Source organism: Pavona decussata, unplaced genomic scaffold, assembly GCF_977016875.1.
Source record: "Pavona decussata unplaced genomic scaffold, jaPavDecu1.1 SCAFFOLD_164, whole genome shotgun sequence".
Taxonomy (NCBI): domain Eukaryota; kingdom Metazoa; phylum Cnidaria; class Anthozoa; order Scleractinia; family Agariciidae; genus Pavona; species Pavona decussata.
In genome coordinates, this window is record NW_028145575.1 from 386,594 (window position 1) to 410,000 (window position 23,407).

Sequence of the window (23,407 nt, forward strand, 5' to 3'; positions counted from 1 at the left end):
CGAATTCGGCCGTTATCCGAAATGAGTTAACGGCCGAATTTCGTTCGGTTATAACAGGAAACCCGAAATCGGCCGTTATCCCAAATGAGTTAACGGCCGAATTTCGTTCGGTTATAACAGGAAACCCAAATTCGGCCGTTATCCCAAATGAGTTAACGGCCGAATTTCGTTCGGAATATAATAGGAAACCCGAATTCGGCCGTTATCCGAAATGAGTTAACGGCCGAATTTCGTTCGAATATAATAGGAAACCCTTATTCGGCCGTTATCCGAAATGAGTTAACGGCCGAATTTCGTTCGGTTATAACAGGAAACCCAAATTCGGCCGTTATCCCAAATGAGTTAACGGCCGAATTTCGTGGAAAATGTGGAAAAGAATCTGAAGAAATAAGATACTATAACCTCGAAAAGGAAAATTTGCTCACACAACTTTTATTTTCTTATTTCAGTGTAATGAAATAGGTATGTCACAATTTATAACAAAAGGACACGTATGCCTTGCAAAAGTTGACACCCTAGTTCAGACGCCGAACTTTTCATGAGCCGAACCTAATACTTTGAATTGAGTACATGGAAAGTTCGGCGTCTGAATTACTTGAGAACGGCTGTTTAAATTTGGAACGGCTTAGCCGGCAATTTCGGTTTTGGAACGGCTTTGATTCGGACGTCGAACTTTTCATGAGCCGAACCTAATGCATAACTTTATATCATAACGTCCTTCAATTAAAAATAATAATAAAAATTGAATGAAAAGGTTATAATTCCGATTGGTTTTGCTTCAAGTAATTTAAGTTCGGCTTATTAAGTTCAGCGTATGAATCAAAAGTCGGGATTTTCGTGATTTGGGCAGAAGTGGATTTGAATTAAGTTCGGCTCATGAAAAGTTCGGCCTCTGAACCGGGCCTAAGGCCTAGTTCAGACGCCGAACTTTTCATGAGCCGAACCTAATAGCTCGAATTAAGGACATGAAAAGTTCGGCCTCTGGATCAGCTGAGAATGGGTGTTTCAATTTGGAACGGCTAAGCCGTTCTCCCTGCCTGGATCAGCCGGGAATTTCGGCTTTGAAACGGCTTTGATTCAGACGTTGAACTTTTCATGAGCCAAACCTAATGCATAAATTATTATAACGTCTTTCAAAAAAAAAAAAAAAAAAAAGGGTAACATTTCGATTGGTTTTGCTTCAAGTAAATTCAGTTCGGCTAATTAAGTTCGGCGTCTGAATCAAAAGGTGAGATTTTCAGGATTTGGGCCGACCTTAATATTATTCCAGTCATTCCTTATTCCTTAATTTGAACTAAGTAAGTTCGGCGTCTGAATTGGGCCTTAGCTTAGGCCCGGTTCATACGTCGAACTTTACATGAGCCGAACCTAATACCTATTAAGGTCGACCCAAATAATTAAGATCGGCAGTTGATTCAGACGTCGAACCTAACTGAAGTCGAATTAAATTAAAGCTCAAGTGAGAAAGTAGATTTTCGTGGTCAGCGGCTGCTGTTTTTACTCAACAAGATTCAAAATGGCGGGAAAGATGAATTCTGACATGAAAGAGCTTGTTTGGTAAAATAATAAAGACAGGCCAAACACGGCTCATACTGGTCGAGATAGGAAGAATATGACCTTCAAAGCTAATTTGCTCTTACGAGTACGTCTTTCAAAGGTCTCTCCTTTCTGTACGAAAGTAAGGAAGGGTCTTTGTAGATCCCCCTTAGCAGAGGCTGATTTTCTATCAAGTGTCATTTACCAGGAGCCATAATCAGGGATGGAGACCGTAACGAGATGCCATTTTGACTTGTGGGCTTGTCCCCATGTGTTGTACCAAAAAATCTATTTTTAGAAAAAAATTGCGCCATACGCGCGTGCGCGCACGCGTGTAAACGGCCAGGATCGCGCGTGGAGAAATTGAAATTTTTTTCTACCCGTTCAAAATGGCGTCCAAGTTTTAAAATTCTGCCAGGGAATATCTCCTCAGTGCCCACATTTAAGGAATTAGACTCTCACAAAGAAAAGGTAACAATTGAAAGAAAGACGGGAAAAGTTGAAATAAGCGGCCTATTGATCACATGACTCTCACAGTAAAGTCAAAAAGGCGCCAAAACGGTGGCGCTGCGTGCGTTGCTACTGTTGAATGAATGAACAAAGCTTACACTACGGACATGTACTCAGACAGGTGAGGACATTTTTTTCTTTAGTGAATTTTTTCTCAGCTGCTTTCCGTGTCACATATAAGGTAGTAGCCCCACGCAAATTTGCATGTATTCATGCGGGTTTACGACAGGGGGGGGGGGGGGGGGCGATTTTTTCTAAAAATAAGTTTTTTGGTACAACTAACGGGGACGCGTGGACCCCACGCTTACGGTCTCCACCCCTGATTATGGCTCCTGTATTTACTCATCTGAACTGTTTTAGGTTAGGCAAGAAGGGCGATATTCCATAACAAACCTCAAAATGTTTTTGCGGGTTTTTAGTTTGTTTTGTAGTGCCGACATTCTTTCCCGGAGGTTGACTTCTGAAAGAGTTTTATTTATAAGGTTATCGAGGTAACCTCTGTTGCGTAATCTCTGTTTGAATAGAGTAATGTTTCCTTCAAATGTTGATTTTGAAGATTTGTTCTGAGAAGTCTTGACGCTTCCCTTTTGATATAGCCTGTATTGGAAAGTTTCTGTCGGTTTGAAGTGCGTGAGCACTTCAAGAATAGATATTTTTTTTAATCTTTCGCATCTCAGACAAGTATATTCAGTTGTTTCGAAACAAGAAGAACAAGCACATTCCTCTTCTCCCGCCATCTTGTTGAAAATGAAGTCCTTTGCGCACATGCCAAGTTGATGGAATGCACAGACCTCTGGGATAGATATAATTTATATAATTTATACCTAATGTATGCATTTGGTTCGGCACATGAAAAGTTCGACGTCTGAATCGAAGAAAAATTCATAGCTTTATACCGTCAATAAGCTAGGGAAATTTATACAGGAACTCTGAAATCTCGTTGGCGATTATCAAAACTGACATGTAAATTTCAAAACTCCGTTCAAATTTGAAAAATATCGTTCACGCGTGACCTGGGTTGACTGTAAGTCTTCAGCTAAATTTACGATTACAATATAAAATAGGTATGTTACAATTAATAGAGTGTGTCCACGGCAGCCATGTTGGAGGACTAAAACAATAAAAGATGTTTGCATAAAAATAGAATATATTTACCAAAGGAAAATCATTGTATTGTTTTGGTCCTCCAACATGGCACACACTCTATAACAAAAGGACACGTATGCCTTACAAAATTTATAACCTTATCAACTTAATTTTTCAAACAATTCACGATTAATCCTTGATTTCTAGTATGAAAATTTTTTATGTAAAATGGTAACAGCTAAAAATGACAGCTAATAGCATAAATTTCAGTTGAAATTGTGACCCTGTACGGTAATCAATGGATCTATGTAATAGGGAAAAAAATAGCAAAAATCCAGAATGCAATAACAGAGCGCAAAAAAGGCCAGGGACTAGTCTTGTCTAGCCTGTGGGGCAAGCGTTTCCCTTGAATTCTCTGCGCCGAAATCATTATATAACACGCGACAGCATCGTTTCCCCCTATATGAGAGACATTTTCCTAGATGTGCACGAGTCGCAGCCTCGTTTTGGTGCGAAGCTTGTTTTCGTCCTATAACGTCATAAAATTACTGTTTTCATTAACAACTATGGCAGAGGTCTTGAACTCGTGGATTTCTTGACATATTTTAGGTTGATGTCGATTACATCAAGGATTTTCTTGAAAATGTTCATCTTAAAGGGACACTGTCACGGCGATTTTGCTATATTTTCGTCAAAATGGCTCAAATATTTGACAAAGAACTTTTTTTCTAACATGAAATTGCTGTTAGAGCACCGGGAAGGAAAATATCAAGGGATTTTTCCGGGGAAGAACAAACTATAACAGTTTTTGACGACTTCTCTACAATACACAGGAGGAACTTGAAAAAATTGGCCTCAAGTTGCAATCCATTCCCATCCTAGCCATCCCCAGCCAAAGATAATTAATACTAGTTTCTGTGCATTATTAGGGTTATTGTTAACAAAACTGAACCATTGTTTTGACGATTCCACCGATTCAAATATGTTTTTTGGCTATTCAAAGTAACAAAAAAAATCGGTGACACTGCCCCTTTAAGGGGGAATACGCCTAAACGCCATTTTTCCGCCACTTGACATGGCTTTATGGAAATATCTCGCTCACTTTTCAAGCAATCCAAAAACTCTTTCATCATCCCGTGAATCTGTGTTGCGGGGTAGTTTGCGAATTTTTGGGTGATTTTTGGGTATGTTTGGGCGGAGTATTCCTCTAAGAGGATTGGTCAAATTAAGAGAAATAGGTCAGCATATGGAAGTTAGTCCACTAGCAACCTGGGGTGCTTTTGCGTGGATACCAACTCTCTCAGTGTTGTTGTTCCAAATATCTTTTTCTTTATTCTTTCTCTTTTTTTTTAAGCCTTCAAATTTCATTCGGGATAACGGAGAAAATAGGTTTCTTTTCCACATTTTCCACGAAATTCGGCCGTTAACTCATTTGGGATAACGGCCGAATTTGGGTTTCCAATTATATTCCGATAGAAATTCAGCCGTTAACTCATTTGGGATAACGGCCGAATTTGGGTTCCTATTATATACCGAACGAAATTCGGCCCGGTTAAGTCATTTGGGATAACGGCCGAATTAGGGTTTCCTATTATATACCGAACGAAATTCGGCCGTTAAGTCATTTGGGATAACGGCCGAATTCGTGTTTCCTATTATATACCGAACAAAATTCGGCCGTTAACTCATTTGGGATAACGGCCGAATTTGGGTTTCCAATTATATACCGAACTAAATTCGGCTGTTAAGTCATTTGGGATAACGGCCGAATTTGGGTTTCCTATTATATACCGAACGAAATTCGGCCGTTAAGTCATTTGGGATAACGGCCGAATTCGTGTTTCCTATTATATACCGAACGAAATTCGGCCGTTAACTCATTTGGGATAACGGCCGAATTTGGGTTTCCAATTATATACCGAACTAAATTCGGCCGTTAAGTCATTTGGGATAACGGCCGAATTTGGGTTTCTTATTATATACCGAACGAAATTCGGCCGTTAAGTCAATTGGGATAGCGGCCGAATTTGTGTTTCCTATTATATACCGAACGAAATTCGGCCGTTAAGTCAATTGGGATAACGGCCGAATTTGGGTTTCCTATTATATGCCGAACGAAATTCGGCCGTTAAGTCATTTGGGATAACGGCCGAATTTGTGTTTCCTATTATATACCGAACCTATTATATACCGAACGAAATTCGGCCGTTAAGTCAATTGGGATAACGGCCGAATTTGAGTTTCCTAATATATACCGAACGAAATTCGGCCGTTAAGTCATTTGGGATAACGGCCGAATTTGTGTTTCTTATTATATACCGAACGAAATTCGGCCGTTAAGTCATTTGGGATAACGGCCGAATTTGTGTTTCCTAATATATACCGAACGAAATTCGGCCGTTAAGTCAATTGGGATAACGGCCGAATTTGTGTTTCCTATAATATACCGAACGAAATTCGGCCGTTAAGTCATTTGGGATAACGGCCGAATTTGTGTTTCCTAATATATGCCGAACGAAATTCGGCCGTTAAGTCAATTGGGATAACGGCCGAATTTGTGTTTCCTATTATATACCGAACGAAATTCGGCCGTTAAGTCAATTGGGATAACGGCCGAATTTGTGTTTCCTAATATATACCGAACGAAATTCGGCCGTTAAGTCAATTGGGATAACGGCCGAATTTGTGTTTCCTATTATATACCGAACGAAATTCGGCCGTTAAGTCAATTGGGATAACGGCCGAATTTGTGTTTCCTAATATATACCGAACGAAATTCGGCCGTTAAGTCAATTGGGATAACGGCCGAATTTGTGTTTCCTATTAGATACCGAACGAAATTCGGCCGTTAAGTCAATTGGGATAACGGCTGAATTTGGATCGGTAAATTATACCTAACGAAATTCGGCCGTTAACTCATTTGGGATAACGGCCGGGTTTGTCTCGGTATATAGTATTAATTAAATTGTATTATCATTCTTTGTACTGATCGAGACTCGGCCGTTAACTCATTTGGGATAACGGCCGAATCCGTATCGGTGTATAACAACCGAACAAGTTAACGGCCGAAAAATGCTTGCTATATACCGAACAAGGTTGAGGCTTATTTCGTTATTATCAAAACACACTTCTTTTCGTCCCAAATGCAACATCCCGCCAGCTTCATAAACTATTTTATTTCGAGACAACGTAGCACAGTCGGTATAGCAACGGACGATCAAATCCAGAGGTCGTGGGCTCGATTCTCGCCGAGGTCGGAGATTTTTTCTTTGCCTAATCCGGTCTCCCGGCATTTCCTTACCAGGGCTAACGCTCAGTGGGAATTTCATGGGATCACTTTAGCACTTTAGCATACACTGTAGAATTCTCAGTCTTCTCCATTTTTAGAAGCAGACTACTTGTTTTAAACTGAGAGTCAAGAAACATCTAAATCACCTTAGTTAATTTCTCACCTTCATGAACTCTTTGATTGATTTTTTGCTTTCATTTCTATATTTAATTATTTATTCTTATTATTTTACACAGATCTCCATTTAAAACAGCTATGCTGAACTGGAATTTCTGTATAAATAATTTATATAAATAAAAATCAATCAATCAAACATTGTTTCGCAGCCTTAATTACTCACTTTCTGGTGGATTTTAAAATAGCCTTCCACGCAGTCGTTTTTAGTCCGGACTCCCGTCGTATTTACCTCCCCCCCCCCCCCCCCTGCACTCAATATTCGTTGGCCGTACACGACAGATATCCTGCAATATACTTAAAGGACCCTAGTCAGCCTCCGCCATTTTCGATGCCATCGAAATCATTGATATTTTATGGTGAAGCGAAATCTTTTTGCTTTACTGTAAGTTGTGTTCCTGATAATATGTTTCATTATCTTAAGTAGTTTCACAGTGATTTCGTTTATTTCGACATGAATAAAATATAATAGCCAAACTCTTCAAAAAAAAAATTAAATATATAGCCATCATTTAATTTTCAAATATAATAAGAAACCGTTCAGGTTAACCTGAAAAAATCTAGGCTCTCCGTTATATAAGTGGGTTTTTACTATACGGTGTACGTCGTAGATAAGTGGAAAACTGCGAAGGTGAAGTTCAGGTAGCGGAGCCGAGTGGCGAAGAAGGACCAACGAAGCCAGGAAGGGAATGGGGAAGAGTACACCAATCTCACACGAATATGTTGAAATGAATTTGTCAGCGAAAAATGTTTACAGGTTCTCAACAGTTTTCAAAATTTGGAATTCTAAATAAATGATGCAAAAGACAATAGCACTGTGAGTTCAATTAAGTACGACTGTGTTAAGTTCGACTGAAATTTTGTTCGGTTTCGTTCGCCAGGTGTATGTTAACCAACCTTTTACGCCGTTAAAAGGTCTTAGAGGTAGCTGGAATTCATTCAAATCAACAAATTGTCCGCTTCGAGTCCCCAGTCACCGCTTTGAATATGTGTGATGTCACACATTTGACTGTGCACTTAGTTTTGTTCAGTACATGGGAACGAAGTTTAGACCCATCACGATCATCCCATTCTCGTTTATTATTTAACATCCAGCGTCTCAACCTCCCAGGCTTTCCCAGGCTCTATCTTCTTTCTGAAGACTGACGAAGAGACCTTTCAAGGGGAATGAGTTTGACCCGGGGTCTCTTGTTGAGTCGTAAAGTCTCAGTTTTTCCTTTTACCGATACGACAGAAAAAGGAAACTCTACTAAGATCTGCTAACGAACAGGGAAGTTACTCCACTCTCATAGTACATACCAACGATTCATTAACTACTGAGTTACACGTCTCCAGCAGCAAATGTTGTCAGTTTATTGACCATAAACAAGTCTACAAGTTGTAATATATAAAATTCGCTGTCCTCCTTCACTATAGCTTGAAGGCCTAAATGGAAATGTACCGCTATTTATGTCGGGTACTAAATAAAAACATTGAACCAGCATCGTACGTATAAAGCATAACTATGTATGTCTACATTAGAGAAAATTGAAAATGAAACTCAATAACGATGCCAAGTTAGGCTTTGATACAAATATTTTTCACTTTAGTGAAATGAGCTGCGTCGAACTGCCTTAAAGGCCGGTAATAGTGATTCGCTCAGGGGACCTCTAAGGTGTGCATAGCGCTTACGGTTCTTTCTTCGGTATGCGTGGCTATCACCTTTCTTTCACCACACTTTTCTAGCACCGCTTCTACCCGGACTACTCAGGCGAGCTGGAAAGAAAACATGGCAGTGTGTTTCCCACGACTATCCAGTTCGATAGATATGTATATTTGTCATGCATGTTTGGTAAAAAATTTCTGGTGACTCCTAGAGGTGAGCTTTAACCTCGTGCGGGGCGTTCTCGCCCTTAAAGAACTAACGCTTTTCATCTGGTAAAGAGGATAACATTACAGTTGTCAACTGCATAATCTGACGACAGAGGTTTAACGGTTCAACTTAAGGAATTAATCAGCTTTCTAGCAATAAAAGCAGCTAATTATGCATGCTTCTCAAGCTTTCCAAAATCCTCTGGTACCGTGCCAGTATTAAGATTTTTGTGAGCATTACTTCCGAAGCCTTCAACTAAAAGTGGAAGCTACTACCCATTTGCTTTTAAATTTAATTTATTTGCTGAGTTCTACAACTAGTTCAAAGTATAGCTACAGAGTATTCTAACACAGCAAAAGGCCTTTATCAATCACGAGCACTGAAAATACATACATTCATAATTTGGCTAACGTTCGTTACAATTTCCCCTCTCTTTGCACCAGTTGCGCATCATATATTTCACTTCCAATTCTGATTGGTTTATTCTACTCTTTACTGTTGATACGGTCAAATAGAAGAAATTACTCTAAATTGGGTTTGATTCTATGACAGTCGTTAGCAAATCTTCTCTATCAGTGCGGCGCAATTAGCTGGCAAGTTATCAACGTTGAGCCATGAATGTGCTCAAAAACAAAGCAAGCGAGAAGAACTGAAGCGATGATGCGGCGTTGTTGTGTCCAGCTCCACCCGGCTGGCCCTTGACAGGGACACCGACTTTCACGCTGGGATCGATGATCACAGTGTTGTTAAACTTGGGAATGCGGAAAATTAATCTTTTGCTCATCGTTCCAGTGGGCTCGAATTTCGGGAACCCGGTTGGCATTGGGACGTAATTACCTCCATCTGTTACAACCTGTCAAGAACAACAAGATTGGTTAGAAAGTATATCACCAAGTAGAACTATTCACAGGGGCAGTCGGCATGAGTTAAACGAAACGCAGAACCTTCTTTTCCCTCGGTGAGAAAATCGGACGAAGGGCACATTGCCTGATCCGATTCTTACTCCCCCCCCCCCCTCCCCCCTCCCCCCTCCCCAGCTGTCGTCATTGACATGGAGATTTTGTTATACTTGATGTTATTGCTAAAGAAACACACCCCAATGGTTCACAAATTAGAAGAAGTAGAGAAATCTTCAGCCGAATATAATGCTTTCTTCTTTTCATGACAATCCACTTCATTTTCCTTCACCACCCTCCTTATTGTTATTACAGTCCTTTCCGTAACCAAACATATTTCAAATTTCTTGGTTCGGTCACCTGCCCTGATGATAAAGGCAATGGTTTAGGATAGACTTAACCATGTGAGCTTTAGAAATTGCCGGTTATGATAGTTGGTACCCACCTCCTGTTGAGCACTATCTAAGGGGAACGGGAGTCACAAATGAAAAACAAATGTTCTCCTCCCCGACTTAATGCATTCCCAAGGAGGAAAGTTAGTTCTATAATACTTCCTCTTCCCACCTCTCTGTTGGGCGCTACCGTCTGGTTCCCACTTATTATTACTCGCTTTCCTCTCTCCTGTTGAACTACGAACTGAGACTGAGGAAAGCAAGCCTTCCTGATATAGATCTACATTGGGACCCACCCCTCTGTTGAGCACCATCTCCGAGTTGCCACCCATGTTGTAGATGATGGGGCAGTCGTCGTCCTGTTCATTGGGATCATCAGGATCCACGCAGATGGGAGCTTTGTCCGACTGAGCCCGTTGTTCGTCGTCCACTTCTTCAGGTTCCTCTGCCTGGCTCTTGATGCTGAGAGAGAGATCAAGGAACTGGCCAACTTCCTGTTGATTGTTCTGCGAGACACAACTTACAGCAGCATCGCCACAGAACTGCCACTCACTGACCTGTGATTAGAATCATAAAAATAGCTTCAGATGAATTAACTTGTGATTGCCAATATCAGTGTGCTGTAGTCAGGTTCTATACAGTAAACCTGCTTGGAAATTAAAATGGGTTGAACTCAGCGAAAAACTCATGAGCAGGATATTCAGTTGTAGCAACTCATTGTTATTTGCCGCTGAAATCTATCCATGTCCACACCGTAAACTGTTTGAGTTTACACTGAAAAATCTGGACAGCAGGTAAATTAAAAGAAACGGCGCATGATGAATTTATCACGGTATATCTGACGGATTTCGTGTTTCCTATATTGAATTCTCTGAGGCATATTAGCTAAAGCTTTGGCAAAATTAAGAAGAAGTCAGATAGCAAAGAGATTTCTGTAAAGATCCACATATTAAGCTACTCCTGAACTGAACCGGCCAGAATTATTCAGTATTAATTAACGTCTGGGTAGATTCGCTCACTCTTCTCATCCTGATAGAAATAGTAACCTTAGGCTGCCATTTCCCGCGACCCCTCTCTCGAAAAAACACCTGATAGCAACGTTTATCTCCCCACAGGGGATAGGGTGAGCAGACGGCTACGTAATCCAGTTGACAGTTGATGGCACTGAAACTGTTTAAAAAGTGAAACACAGAATGAATCTTCAAAGGTCACCTTGATGTTGAATTTCATAGTGCCACTTTGTACTCTAAACGTCTCATTTCCAAATGTAACGGTCCCATCTTCCAGAAACACCAAGACAATCAGTTCAAGTTTTGCCTGGGGGCCATTCAGAGTGGTGGTCAGATTAACGTTTTTCACGGGGATTCCTTGAAACGTGGACGTGTTATCCAGCGGCGAAAGGTTAAAGACCTGAGATGCCAATCTCTCAACCGCGTGCTTTAGCTGGGAACCTGGGCCGCTAACACCCACAGGCGCTCCTGTGGAAAGAGATGAACCTCTTCAGTGAGCTGGATTAATTACGAAATCAAACTGTAGGTGGGAAACTAACATGTGGTGGAAACTTAAGGCTTGTAAAAAGTCAACAAATGCGTATCAACATTGTTACTATAACATATAAACTCCCCTAAAAATCGTTGTAGTTTTTTCATCGAGTAGACCTGCTGTGAACCTATGTTCTTATGGTTTTTGGAGAAGTGAGTTAATTTTAGCGGTAAATCCTACGAACAGACTTTCCGGTTGGCACCTAGCCGTTGGTGAAACTGACCCAGTCACAAAAGCACCCATTTTCGAATGAAAATCAGTCAGGTATGGCACTCAATCCTGACTCGGGTGGCATCAAGAGAGGTGGCATTCAATCTTGAATTACACTCCTGTTGTAAATCTGTCTCTAACACAGTTCTAAACCTTAACTTTAACTATTCTCAACAAAGAAACGAAGTGAAAACTGCCAAACACGTGCTCTCGCACTGAACTCAAACATGGCCAACAAAACAGTTCGCGGGGTGGCCTGGGAAACAGTCAGGGACCCAGAATCCCGTGGGGTCCCTAGTCAATAACATTACAACAACTCCGTTAGGGAATAGAGTCTCGGGTGGCAGTGTCTTGTAAGACACACTAAGTGCCTGATGGCACTCACTCTTGGATGAAATTCTATCCTGGATTGTAATCAGTTCCGGTTAGAATTCCTTTCCTTTTCCTTTACGCTAAATTGAATGGGTACCAACCGGGAGCCTTTTCGTTTGTAGGCTTAGTCAACTATGCAACCAACTTGCGACCTCTCCCACAATAAAAAGTCTTTCTCCCGCCCCCTGCCAATAAATTCCTTTACGAAAAGAAAACCAGGCTTACCAGTGGAGTTTCTTTCTTGTAGTGACTCAACTTCAAAGGATAATACATCCTCATTGTCGTCACCGAAGTCCTCTTGTTCGTCATCGTCATCATCGTCGTCGTCGTCGTCATCTTCATCAAAATAGACAGTAGAAATTTTGCCCGACACTCCTTGTACTCTCACCGAAGTGTCGTTTGCGCGCATTATCACTGTATTTGTGGCCGTGTCAACCATGTCACCGGTGCATAAAGTTATCAAAACAGCGCCTTAAAATAGAATGAGATAAAGTTTAAAAATGAAGAGCTGTATAATGCGCCATTTACCATAACACGACAACAAGGTTATGCCGAGTTTTGATTCCAAGTATGTCGTTGCGTAAGATTTTGACATCTGTTAATTTTAACAAAACAGCGCTAGATTTTCAATTCATAGATTGTGCCAACTGTAAGACCGGTGTTGCGTAAAGAGAAAGTGTGTTACAGGTAAGTCTCATAATTAGTCTCCTAAGCTGCACTGTGTGACGACCTTGCGTATGATCGAGACTACCCTCCCCTCCCCTCCCCTCCCCACTCAACGTCATTTTTACCCAAGTACCATCTCGATCTCATCGTTGCGTTCCTAATAATCTGATCGCCCGGTGTAGCTAAAGTAAAATTTGTTCCACTTGGGTACTTTTTTAAAGTTAAGATTCGTTATCAGCGATTACTGTTCTCCTTTTCGGTCAAAAATTATTCAAGTTTAACAATCGGGGCACCTCCATACCGCCGACTTCCAAAAACGTACATTTTCAGCTTTACAACCACATAGAATTGTGGCCCATAAACTCACAAACTCGTTTGTTTCTGGTGCTCGTTTTTTGTTTGTTTTTTAGATCATTTTGCTATTTTTGTAAGTCACTTTAATATTGCGTGACCAGCAATTCTTTGTGCTTAAGATGAGTCAGTCATAGTATATAGGCTGCAGTTGTATATTTATCACTGTATTGTTAGTCGTCTAAATACTAGTCCATATGTGATGGATAGTGTTTCATAAGGCTGTAAAATGGGACATAAACTGTTAATAGTTAGAATAAAATTATGATGTCGCACGCAATGTTTTAGCTTGAAAAGAATATAGTTGCGTGCTTTTAAATCTATTAAAGCAATATCGATATTACAGATATTCAAATCGGACTAGAATCAGCACTAATAGAAAGACAAGGTTTTTTGTAAACATTACAAAACTGAGATACAAAACTTGCTTGCAGTGCACTTTAAAGTTGTGCTTTAAACTCTATAATTGCTAATTTTTGAACGATTTTATCACGTTAGGGATCTTTTTTTCTTTCCGCTAACAATTTCCACGGAGTGACCGTATTGCAGATAAAGTACCCATATCTGTTCAGGGATTACCGCATCTTGTTTCCGCGCTCGAGCAAGGACAGCCTGAGAACGAATGTCTCGCCGGATGTGTAGCCAAAAGGAAACATTTTCCTGTGATCACTTTCAAGTGTACTGGGAATTAAAAGTTTATTGTTGTTAGGTGTCCGTTATCTTAAAAGAAAAATTAAAGCGCATGTGTTAAATTTCGTTTCGGTTGTTCAAAACATGTATAATCGATATTACTTTTGAATCGTAAATTTGTAGACTGGATTCTTGTGTTGAAGTGGTCTAATGGTGTTTAAAGTGTTAGAGGGCCTTACAGCCATTGTCCCCTGCCAAAGTGAAGCTGAAAATATTTTAATCACCCTTAAGATATTGAAACATCAAGCAACATTCTACCGGTTAAAATGGACATAAGGTGTGCTTCTTCAGTGTTGCGAACGCACTAAACGTAAGTTGTTCACGAAAACAAAAACCGAAATACGAATAGTCCGTGGCGAGCCAAAAAGCAAACGTATGTCCTTTCAATATAACAATTTTTATAATCCTGGGCGTCATAGTGAAATATGCCTATCTGGTAGAAAGCTTTTTGCAAGGAATAGTGGCCCCGAAATAGTGACTTGATATTATGGTCGCAAATGTCCCTCTCTTTCACCAAAAGATCTGTAAAAGCTTAGGTAATGAAAATTAGTTTTGATCAGCTGACTAAAATTGCTACGTTTTGGCGAGTATCATCATTTTTTCACAAAAGTTTCAGTTTGAGTTAAGGTTTACTAACTGCATCGAGTATTCCTTCTCATATCCACAACAAACTGTGATGTTGAAGCTTAAAAAAAATACTCGAGGGAAAGAATGGCAAAATTAGGGAAACAGTCGAACTAAAACAGTAGCCCCTCTGAATCGATTTCTGTTAAAGACAGAAACTTGGTTTAAATGCGTTAGTCACGACTAATTTGCTACTATTTGTTTGATTTATACAAGAAAAGAATAAAAACAGAAGCTCGTTTAAGAAAGCATCGTGTCCAAAATAACAAAATTAAACACCTTTCTTGCAGCGACCACTTACCAACACAAGAGAGAAGCAGTCCGATGGCACAGCGTGAAGCAAACATTTTGGTTCTGTAACAGTTTGAACTGACCTCTCCGTTAAAAGAAGTGAAATGACAAAAACCGCAATTACAAGCGTATAATATAGAAACTGAAAAACAAAAGAAGGTAATTACCAGCGGATGACGTTTAATTATCATACCTGTGTGGGTGGATTTACTCAGTCAATATTTTTGCTGCTTTACTGAATTGCTGTAAAATTATAACAAAACCGGCTTTCAGCGACCAATGTTTAATTGCCTGACTCGACTAATTGATGGTTGTTTTTTAAAGGTGCGTCTAAACATTTACAGAGATATAACTTCGCAAAATGTGGTTTCTTTTTAATTCCTTTTTAGGAGTTTAACTGTAGCGAAATACAGAGTGTGTACTAAAATATTCCATACGCTGTTCGTTTGGTGTATTTTAGGGAAATGACTTGTTTGGCCAAACACTCGTGGTTGTTAAGACAATATTGCTGTCTGCAGAATATGTAATTTTTAAAAACAATCATGGGTCTGCACGAAAGCTTTGCTTCTCGTCACAAGGTCTGAAGTTAGTTTTTGGGCGCATAAATTCGACTTCTTTGCAAAGCATTTGGGAAATAATCTTATTAAGTTTAGAAATCTAGAGAAACCTCTCCAAATTTCTTCTTAGCAAAGTGAACGACAATGTAGGATGCATATGACTGTTTTGAAACAATTTGTGACATCGCGTGACGGTGTTTTAATTGAGGTATGGCTTAAATACGGATCATATCTTAGCACCACACTAAACAACTTTTCAATGGAATAAATTGACCCTTAAAGACTACATTGAACTATCCTTGATTACGTCACGTGGCAAATTACAGGTCACGTGACAGAAAGTAATTCATAAGTTCCCTTCTAGCGTTTCCGTTTAAGGAAAACCGTGACCCGTTATGTAAATAAATTTAGAGCTCACGGTAAAATGCAAAATAAAATCTTATTAAAATGACAGAATATATCGCCGTATCACTGATCCAACAAAGCCTAACAGTATAACTTCACATCGTTTATAATTGTGACACTCCTTTTAATGTAATTTCTTATTTTTGTCATATTGGAAAATATATTTCCCTAACCGTTAAAAGCCTTGCCTTTTTTTGCCATATTTGTTCATTTTGAAGCTTGGAAGTTTTACGCATAGTACAATAACTTACAATGGCGAAGCGCGTAAATGACTAATATCTGTTTTACCATATACGATGGCTATTAATTTTGAAGCACTTACTGAAAACACTCGGTAGTTTTTCGTATGGGAATTTATGTTACACAGCTGTTTTAATTCTGGAACATTCTCTAAATCTTTTTATTATTCATTTAATATCAATGTTTGATGGTTTACAGGCAAACTTAATTACATTGTCAGGTTTAGTATGGCGCAGTTATGACTGATAGGATATTCTCTACGATAATTGAAATTTTTTTATCGAGAATTGCGGCTGGACAAAAAGAAATTTTCCAGTCTTATAGAGTCTTTCTGTCGCCTCTAGTCTGTAGAATTGACAACTCAAGATTTGTTTGTCAGGGTTATTTTAAGGTGCTCTCAATATTTCCTTTCCCACGTGTATATATTTTTATTTATGAACGTTAATTGATGCTAAGACAAGTTAATGCCTCTTTAATCATCTCTTGTCTTGGTAACCAGGAAAAACACCCTACAGTATTGTTTTGAAAATCAATGAGAGTCTCGTTGACGAGATTAGTGCGACGTTTGTTTTGGGTTCAATTTCCGCCGCTTTCTCGGGTCCGGTATTCTTCCCCGTGGGAGTGCTAGCTCCTTTTGGCAATCGAGCCTACGAGTTTTTTCGATTGGTTATTTTTGAGCAAATGCACTTGTCTCCCCGGTTACTGAAGAAATTCGTTTGGGAGCTGCATCATTCTATTTAAGGTGATTCCGTTACAAATCTAGACAAACTGGTCCTAAGAATATATTTAAGTTGACGGATGAAAGTGCTAATTGTGGCTTGTAACTGGCCGGCAGGTAACCACAAGCGTCTCACTTTAGGCATGCAAAGCGAGTCCGACATCGAACAACCTTTGCTAGTTGTTGACGTTGTCGTAGACTTAGAACAAGTCGACTTCATATGGCGTCGAAAGTGAGCAACAGGTGACGGAGTCGCGTGGCGAGAAAGTTTTCCTCCTAACTGGACTCCACGAAAAAAATGAACGTTGAGAAATTTTAACGTTATCGATGTTATACTGTAATCTAAACGTTCGTTGTATGGCAACCAAAACGAGTGGAAACGATTGACTGTTGATAAGATAATTTGGTCAGAGACTTCTGTCATCTTCAGTTAATTAATATACTATGGGTTGGAAGTTGAATTTAAAAGTTTTGTCGTTTTCTTTAAACTTTTGACTTGCCTGCTATAGCTACTATCAAGACCCTTTGGTAACATATATAAATACTGAAAATCACGACTACTGTCGATGCAGTGAAAGCGCAGTGACTCTCAACCTACCTTCCTGAGGGTGGAAAAGAAAATAGAGAAAAAGAAAAGGCAATCGATATCCACAGTACGAAAATAGATGGCCATTGTAAATTTAATTTTACCATACCCACATTGTGAACCTAACACAGCCAGTAGGCACACAGAAAGCAACATTTTTGGAGAAATTGTCTATGCTAGGTTTGAAGTGTTTAGGAGTTTTCTATGCGGTTTTATGGGTATTTTCAGGGTTTTCGTACGCTAAGAATTATGGGCAAATGTTACCAAGAGCGTTTGGCTAAGCTCGCCTTTCACAGAATATCAGTCTAACGGTTGTTTTCTCCGATTTCAGGGTTAATAAAATGTCTATTTCACACTTTACGGGAAGAAAAATTAAACATATGACCCCATTTGTTTCGTGTTTCGCCTCTGCATTTGAAGTGTCTTACTGTTTGTGACACGCCGTGCCTCGCGAAAGGGATCTGGGAACGAGTCTAGCAAGAGCATCATGAGCATGCGCTCTCGTTTATTTAACACGCCACCATTTTGGACACAATTTGCAGACAGATTTTCAGTGAACGTTTTCAACACCTCGTTCGTTACTCGTCCATGAAGATGAACTCTACTTTCATATTTATGCTTTGGTGCTTGTTAACTGGTAAGTGAATGTTTTTGTGTTTCGTTCGTTCGGTTTTTCACTACGCTAACTGTAAGTACAAACAACGAGACTCGGCCGGGAAAACAAAGACGAAGAACTCCCTCTTTTGTAAAAAAATTTTGCACTTTACGATGTTTTTCAAATTAAATGGCTTCAGTAGGGAAGCGAAGTTAATTAAATTCTTGTAATTTGAAACACGAGGCTAATTAAAGATTTAGCTCGAGCTTATAGATCACTGATATAGGAACACAGGAAATCTCTTTTGTCTTGATTTACCCAAGTGCTCATAATTGCCATGGTGCAGATTAGTTTACTGGCAATCCAGAGCGTAAAAAAAACTCTGGATAAATGAGGTACCTGTATTGGTAAGGAGAGAGGACAAAGTCTCAATAATTCACATTAATCATTTGTATAGGTAATCACATGATTCCGAGTGCAATTTGGAATAAATGAGCACGGGGAAAATTTTAAAAGACTAACAAAATTGCACGAGCCCGCAGGGCAACTGCAATGTGTGGTCTTTCAAAATTTTACAAGTGCTCATTTATTCCAAGTTGCACGAGAAAAATCATGTGATTACTTGTGATAATATACATACAAAAATTTCAAATGAGCTTTTGTTTATTTCTTGTCTGTCAGCTAATGCTCCGTCTACATGTGTTTGATTGGTTTCAAAACTGACAACCTTGATTGACATACATGTTCATACGTGCGGAAAGCATGCTAAAAATACCTTCACTCTATAAATGAAGAGCAAGTTTTCAAATCACAAAGTAAAATTTTAAGTCAATGTTAAAAGAAGTCGGAAGTCAATCACCGTCCTCGGCATGTTTTCAAACTGACTGGATTTCAGGAGACGGGGCCTTGCAGACAGTCCAGACTGGCGTGTTTTAGTCTGGATCTCAGTGAATTCAACGTTTGTTTTCGTCCAAGCCGACATGGAAATCTTCAACACGATGCTCTAGGCCAAAATATTGAGTCAGGTCAGCCACCAAACCGTTTGTACCAGGACTAGTGCTTCAAAGTCTTTTCCTTTTTCACAGCTCATTTAATTAAGTGTTTGTCAGACTGCCGACACTTGTTCGGCCGCTTGGCTTTAAGCTCACCTTAGCCCGGTTTACACGACAATGTTTTTAGGCCCGGCACTCCTAAATTTTGGCACGCGGGCCAATAATTTATGGCACGGCACTCCTAATTTTGCCGTGTAAAAGCAAAGTTTATCGGCCCGCGCGCCTAAAACTTAGGCGGGCCGAGACCCCCTGGCGAGGTAGTCTCGGCCCGCCAAAAAATGGGCCCGCGTGCCGACACAGCGGCAAAATGGGTGCACATGCTCATGACGCGTAAGCAATCTTACGCGATTTACGCGGCGAAATGGCGGCATTTTTAAAATTCTCATTGTTTGTTGTCGTTTCACGGGGATAAGCCCAAATCAAAATAGATAAGGTTGCCTCTTTCAGGAAAGGTTCCTTCGAACTTTTTCCATTACATATCTTATTCAACAAAAAAATTATTGTGGTAACAAGTGTGAATTTGGCGATTAAAGTGGAGCACTCGTAATCGATTCTCGCTCGAATCACAAATCTGCGGAGCATGCACACTCATTTTGTCGCTGTGTCCCGCGTGCCGACACAGTTGTATTTGTGCAGTGTTGCATGTTGCTGTTGTATTGTATTCGACAACACCAGTTGTCATTAAAATTCTGGAAAAACAAGTTTTCTCAAAACTACAGGGGGAAACCACTGGGCCCTTGTTGGCCAGTTTCCAGGATAATCTCAGAATGTTTCCACGTCTTTTCAGCTGCTCGATCTGCATTATCACACGGTGACGTAGACGGCCAAGAAGAGCATAGAAGACAATTTGATGTGGGTGGGGTATCTTGCAGGGCCCTCGGCCTCTCAGGAAAGATCATGTGTGTCCGTCCCCACAAAGGAGGAAAAGGAGACTTTTCTGACAGGAACAAGGAGCGTGTTCTTATTGAATTTGATAGCCTACAGGTACTGCGTTTGTCGTTACTTAAAACAGAGCATTTTTGGTAGATACGTCTGTGCATGACCAGAATTCACAAAATGTAAATATATTATTCACAAAATTCACAAAATGTTAATATATTATAAGAACTCGACCAATGGCTTGTTTTAGAAACAAAAACTTGTATTTCTAAAATTAGGACTCTATCTAAAATTTTACTGTAGTCGAAAAACCTTATTGTGATAAGATTATTATATGAAAAAAATAATAATGGGATCACACAACTGGTTTTACAATGTTTAAGGGAAGAAGGGGGACATTGAGCTTGAAAACTGTTTCTTTTTTTAAGAAGAAGGAACTCCTTAGCTTCTTTGTACGATTGAATAGTATTGGTATGTACAGTTAGCTTCAACTTTAGTAAAACATGGGAATGTTCCTAACTTTGGCTGAGATAAATCTTTTCAGCATTCAAATAAGTCTAATTCATTGAAAACAAATTAATGTGTAAAGGAACTGATCTGGTCACCATTTACGAATGCGAAAGTTTGCTCAACCAGCCTAACGTTCGTTACGATTTGATCAACCGGGACCAACTGTGTGATGACTAGGTATGTCATGTTTGTATACGCTGGGACTCTGTAGAGTTATTAGCTTGATCAGGATTCAGGGAGGACGAAAGTTCACGCGTATTCTCGATCCCAAAGCCTTTGGCTTCTGCAAAGTGTAACAGTTGGGGGGTTGAGAATGGTTCAAGTGCATTTTAGACTGCAAAAATAAAACCCATTTAAGCTGTTCATTGATAGATAGATTACCATTGTTTGCAATCATGCAAAAACCAGGTACTAATTTGATAATATTATATCATTAAATCACCTTTGGCATACGTGAATTGTTCATCGGTTAAAGAACAAAACAACAACAACAACAACAACAACAAAAACAACGGCAAATTGCTAAGAACGAAGACTAGCTCCTCGAAAAGTAAACAACGATCCATGATAAAACTCTCTCCACAGGAGCGAAGCAGGGGTGGAAACAGTGTTGGAAAGGTTGGGCGCAAAGAGCATTCGTTCAACTCGTTTGCAGAGCAAGAATTTAACTTCACCGAACTGAAATCTGAAAGTTATCAAGGACTACACGTGAAGAACTTCAACTTCAGCTCTAATCTACCGGGAAACAATGCCTCTCTCACCATCATGGCGTACATGTTTGAGGAGTCAGGGAACACCACCTTTGGTAATGAGACTTCCGAGATGAGAAAGGGCATGCTTAAGTTTAATATTGAGGTAATAACCAAGAGAAGTTGAACCCCATTCCCCCCCCCCCCCCCCCCACTGCACCCTGCATCATAGCCTTCTGCTTCCAAAAATCATTTATGCCCTCCCCTCCCTCTCATATAAATCCCTTCCTGGCGTTCCATTCCACTCGCTAGGTCCTATATTTACTCGACAGAGGTGTGGCTTGTTTGTTGATTGATTGCTTATAAAATGATAGTTTTTGTCTTGTCATTGAGTGCTAAATTTGCAACCTTATTCCCTCATTCAGGATTGGGTTCTATAATCTAACGGATTTGCTTTGTGTGAATGGAAGTCAAATGTGGACAACAGAAGCCGAAATGTAATGCGGTACGCTGTAGGGAGACTTCCGGACATAAAACTTGTAATCCCCCATAAAAAAGGAAATTTTTTTAAACGATTTAACAAAGTTGATAAACGTTACTATGTTGTTTCTCGTTTGATATGGTTTTCTTTGCAACTGATAAAGGCCATTTTGACTGACATTCGAGAACCAGCCTAATTGTATTCAGCCCACTGTCCAATCGTCAACATGTTACTAGGCAGATTAAGCAGCGCGGTTTTCACTTTTAAGACGGTCGCAAACGGTGAAATAGCGGCCTAATCCTTTTCCGTTCCTTATCTGTCATTCAATTGCCTGGTTTCAACGCTTATACTATTTATTTGGGTTTACAAACTGTACGAATGGAAAACATAGTATTACGGGTGTATTGGACAACCCTCTTGCCATGGTTATCAACCTAAGTCTAAGCCGATTGCAGCTATATTCTGTGCAATTTTATACTGAAACGGCAGGTTGATGCTTGCCATTGGACCCAATACTCAATGTCTCTATTATTTTGTGCACTCAATGCATTAAAAGCCTCCAGGGAACCTTCTTGTACGAGTTGCATCTGTTGCAAGTGCTGCCTCTGAAGAGTAAAATTCCTTCTTTTTATTCTCTCAGTATCGTTTTTTTTTTCTCCATCCTACAGATAGGTAACTGGAAATTTTGCGGCAACTATTCTCAGGATGAGTGTAATGTTGGTGACGAAGGGGAGTTTATAGATGTCTCCTTAGTCATCAGGAGCAAAGGCAAACCCAAGCCTTTCAAGGAAACAGAAGTTGTCAAACAGAAGAAACGCCGCCCCAGATGCTTCAAAAGGGGACAATATAACAAGTGTCCCAAGGAGTATGATATCGGAGGTGGTTCGGAAATGGTTCTTAGCTCACAGGTAAAGCATGCTCTGCTTTTGCGGATTTGGAAACGTTTTAAACCTGTTTTACTTGATTTACAACAAGGTGGTTAATATTTGGAAGTTAATTGTCAGGGTAGGTGTTTGCTACCATCATCTTGTAAAAATCTACTCATTGAATGGATGATTGTGACATCCCCTCCTGTACATGATATGCATGGGTGACCACTTCTGCAACTTTTCGCCATTTTTTCCTAACACGTATTTATTCCAAGGTATTTTCACACAACGTTTTGACATATAGACTAGGAGGTGAAAGATGAGCTGTAGGGTAGGAGAAAGTTAAGATATCAAGGGAATTTAGAAGCTTATAACAAGTTAAAATATCCTCAGCCACGGTACTCAGTGTTCCAATTAACTTTCAAGGTATAAAGGGAGTCAATGAAGAATTTTGAGGGGTCAATAGTTCTGGTTCTCTCCAACATTTGTTGGATCAGGAAGCCAGCTTTCTCGCAGTTTTGACCTGAGACTCGTCTCGTATCTGGAACACTGGGCCGTTACTTTTATGAATTAAAAACAGTCCTTTATAACCTCCCTAAGCCACTTATATCAAGAAATGCACCTAGCCCTGATTTTGGGTACTTGATATAAGACAGAATTTTTTTGTCGTTTTCATATGATTTTATGTTTGACAGAATCGAACTATTTGTGTTTTAGTAAGAGTTTAGGGTAGGGGACACTTTGTGATGTCTCTCATACAGTTCATGCATCTCATTGGCGTGCATTTCTGAACATCCCCGAAGCCCTCGTAAGACAACGACGAATAATTCCCCTACAATACGGGACTCAAACTAGCTCAATAGCATCTAGATTCTCATACGAGGACAAACATGAAGATTCGATCAAGCAAATAAAATAAATCTGTCATATACACTTTAAACGTGAAAAGCTAGAGAAAAAAGTCCTTTTGTTTTAACCACCTCGGAACATAATTATTACGACGTGTCGACCTTGTTTTAGGTGATGGTTGACAATGAAATAAGGGATATGCCAGGAAATGGTGACTACCCTAAGTTCATGGAGAAAGACAACAAGCAGAAGTTTATCTTCCGATTTCCAAAGGCTGCCAACAGGATTCTGTACGACCCCGGGCTGGAAGTGGGAGAAGATTCGACTGCAGTGAACCTCACCCCACTCGGTCTTGCATTTCTGATGTACATTAACTGTTTTGTTCTCTTTTTGGTGTTTTGATGAAGTTTCCGCAGTTTTCAGTAAACAAGAGCTTCTGCTGAAAATGTCATTTGTATGTTGATGAGGGAGGAACTTGGATCTCTCCTAAAATTTA

At 39.8% G+C, this 23,407-nt stretch overlaps 2 protein-coding genes across 2 annotated transcripts in view; one reads left to right on the top strand and one right to left on the bottom strand.

Moving 5' to 3' along the window:
* Nucleotides 1–7,925: 7,925 nt before the first annotated feature.
* Nucleotides 7,926–14,643, bottom strand: LOC146464352 (acidic skeletal organic matrix protein-like). The gene is made up of 5 exons (XM_085129839.1): nt 14,492–14,643; nt 12,085–12,330; nt 10,948–11,213; nt 10,032–10,292; nt 7,926–9,300 (listed from the first exon to the last, which is right to left on the bottom strand). Exons 1-5 carry the CDS (start codon nt 14,535–14,537, stop codon nt 9,049–9,051), a joined length of 1,071 nt encoding a protein of 356 aa, XP_084985965.1. The 5' UTR covers nt 14,538–14,643; the 3' UTR covers nt 7,926–9,048.
* Nucleotides 14,644–17,482: 2,839 nt separating this feature from the next.
* LOC146464353 (skeletal aspartic acid-rich protein 1-like) overlaps nt 17,483–23,407 on the top strand; it is a 6,001-nt gene continuing 76 nt past the window's right edge. The window contains exons 1-5 of the mRNA XM_085129815.1: nt 17,483–17,624; nt 19,422–19,618; nt 20,609–20,878; nt 21,862–22,101; nt 23,083–23,407. The exon at nt 23,083–23,407 is cut by the window's right edge and continues 76 nt beyond it. Of these exons, the coding sequence (XP_084985941.1) occupies nt 17,576–17,624; nt 19,422–19,618; nt 20,609–20,878; nt 21,862–22,101; nt 23,083–23,313 (987 nt within the window). The 5' untranslated portion in view covers nt 17,483–17,575 and the 3' untranslated portion in view covers nt 23,314–23,407. The remainder of the gene's footprint in view (nt 17,625–19,421; nt 19,619–20,608; nt 20,879–21,861; nt 22,102–23,082) is intronic.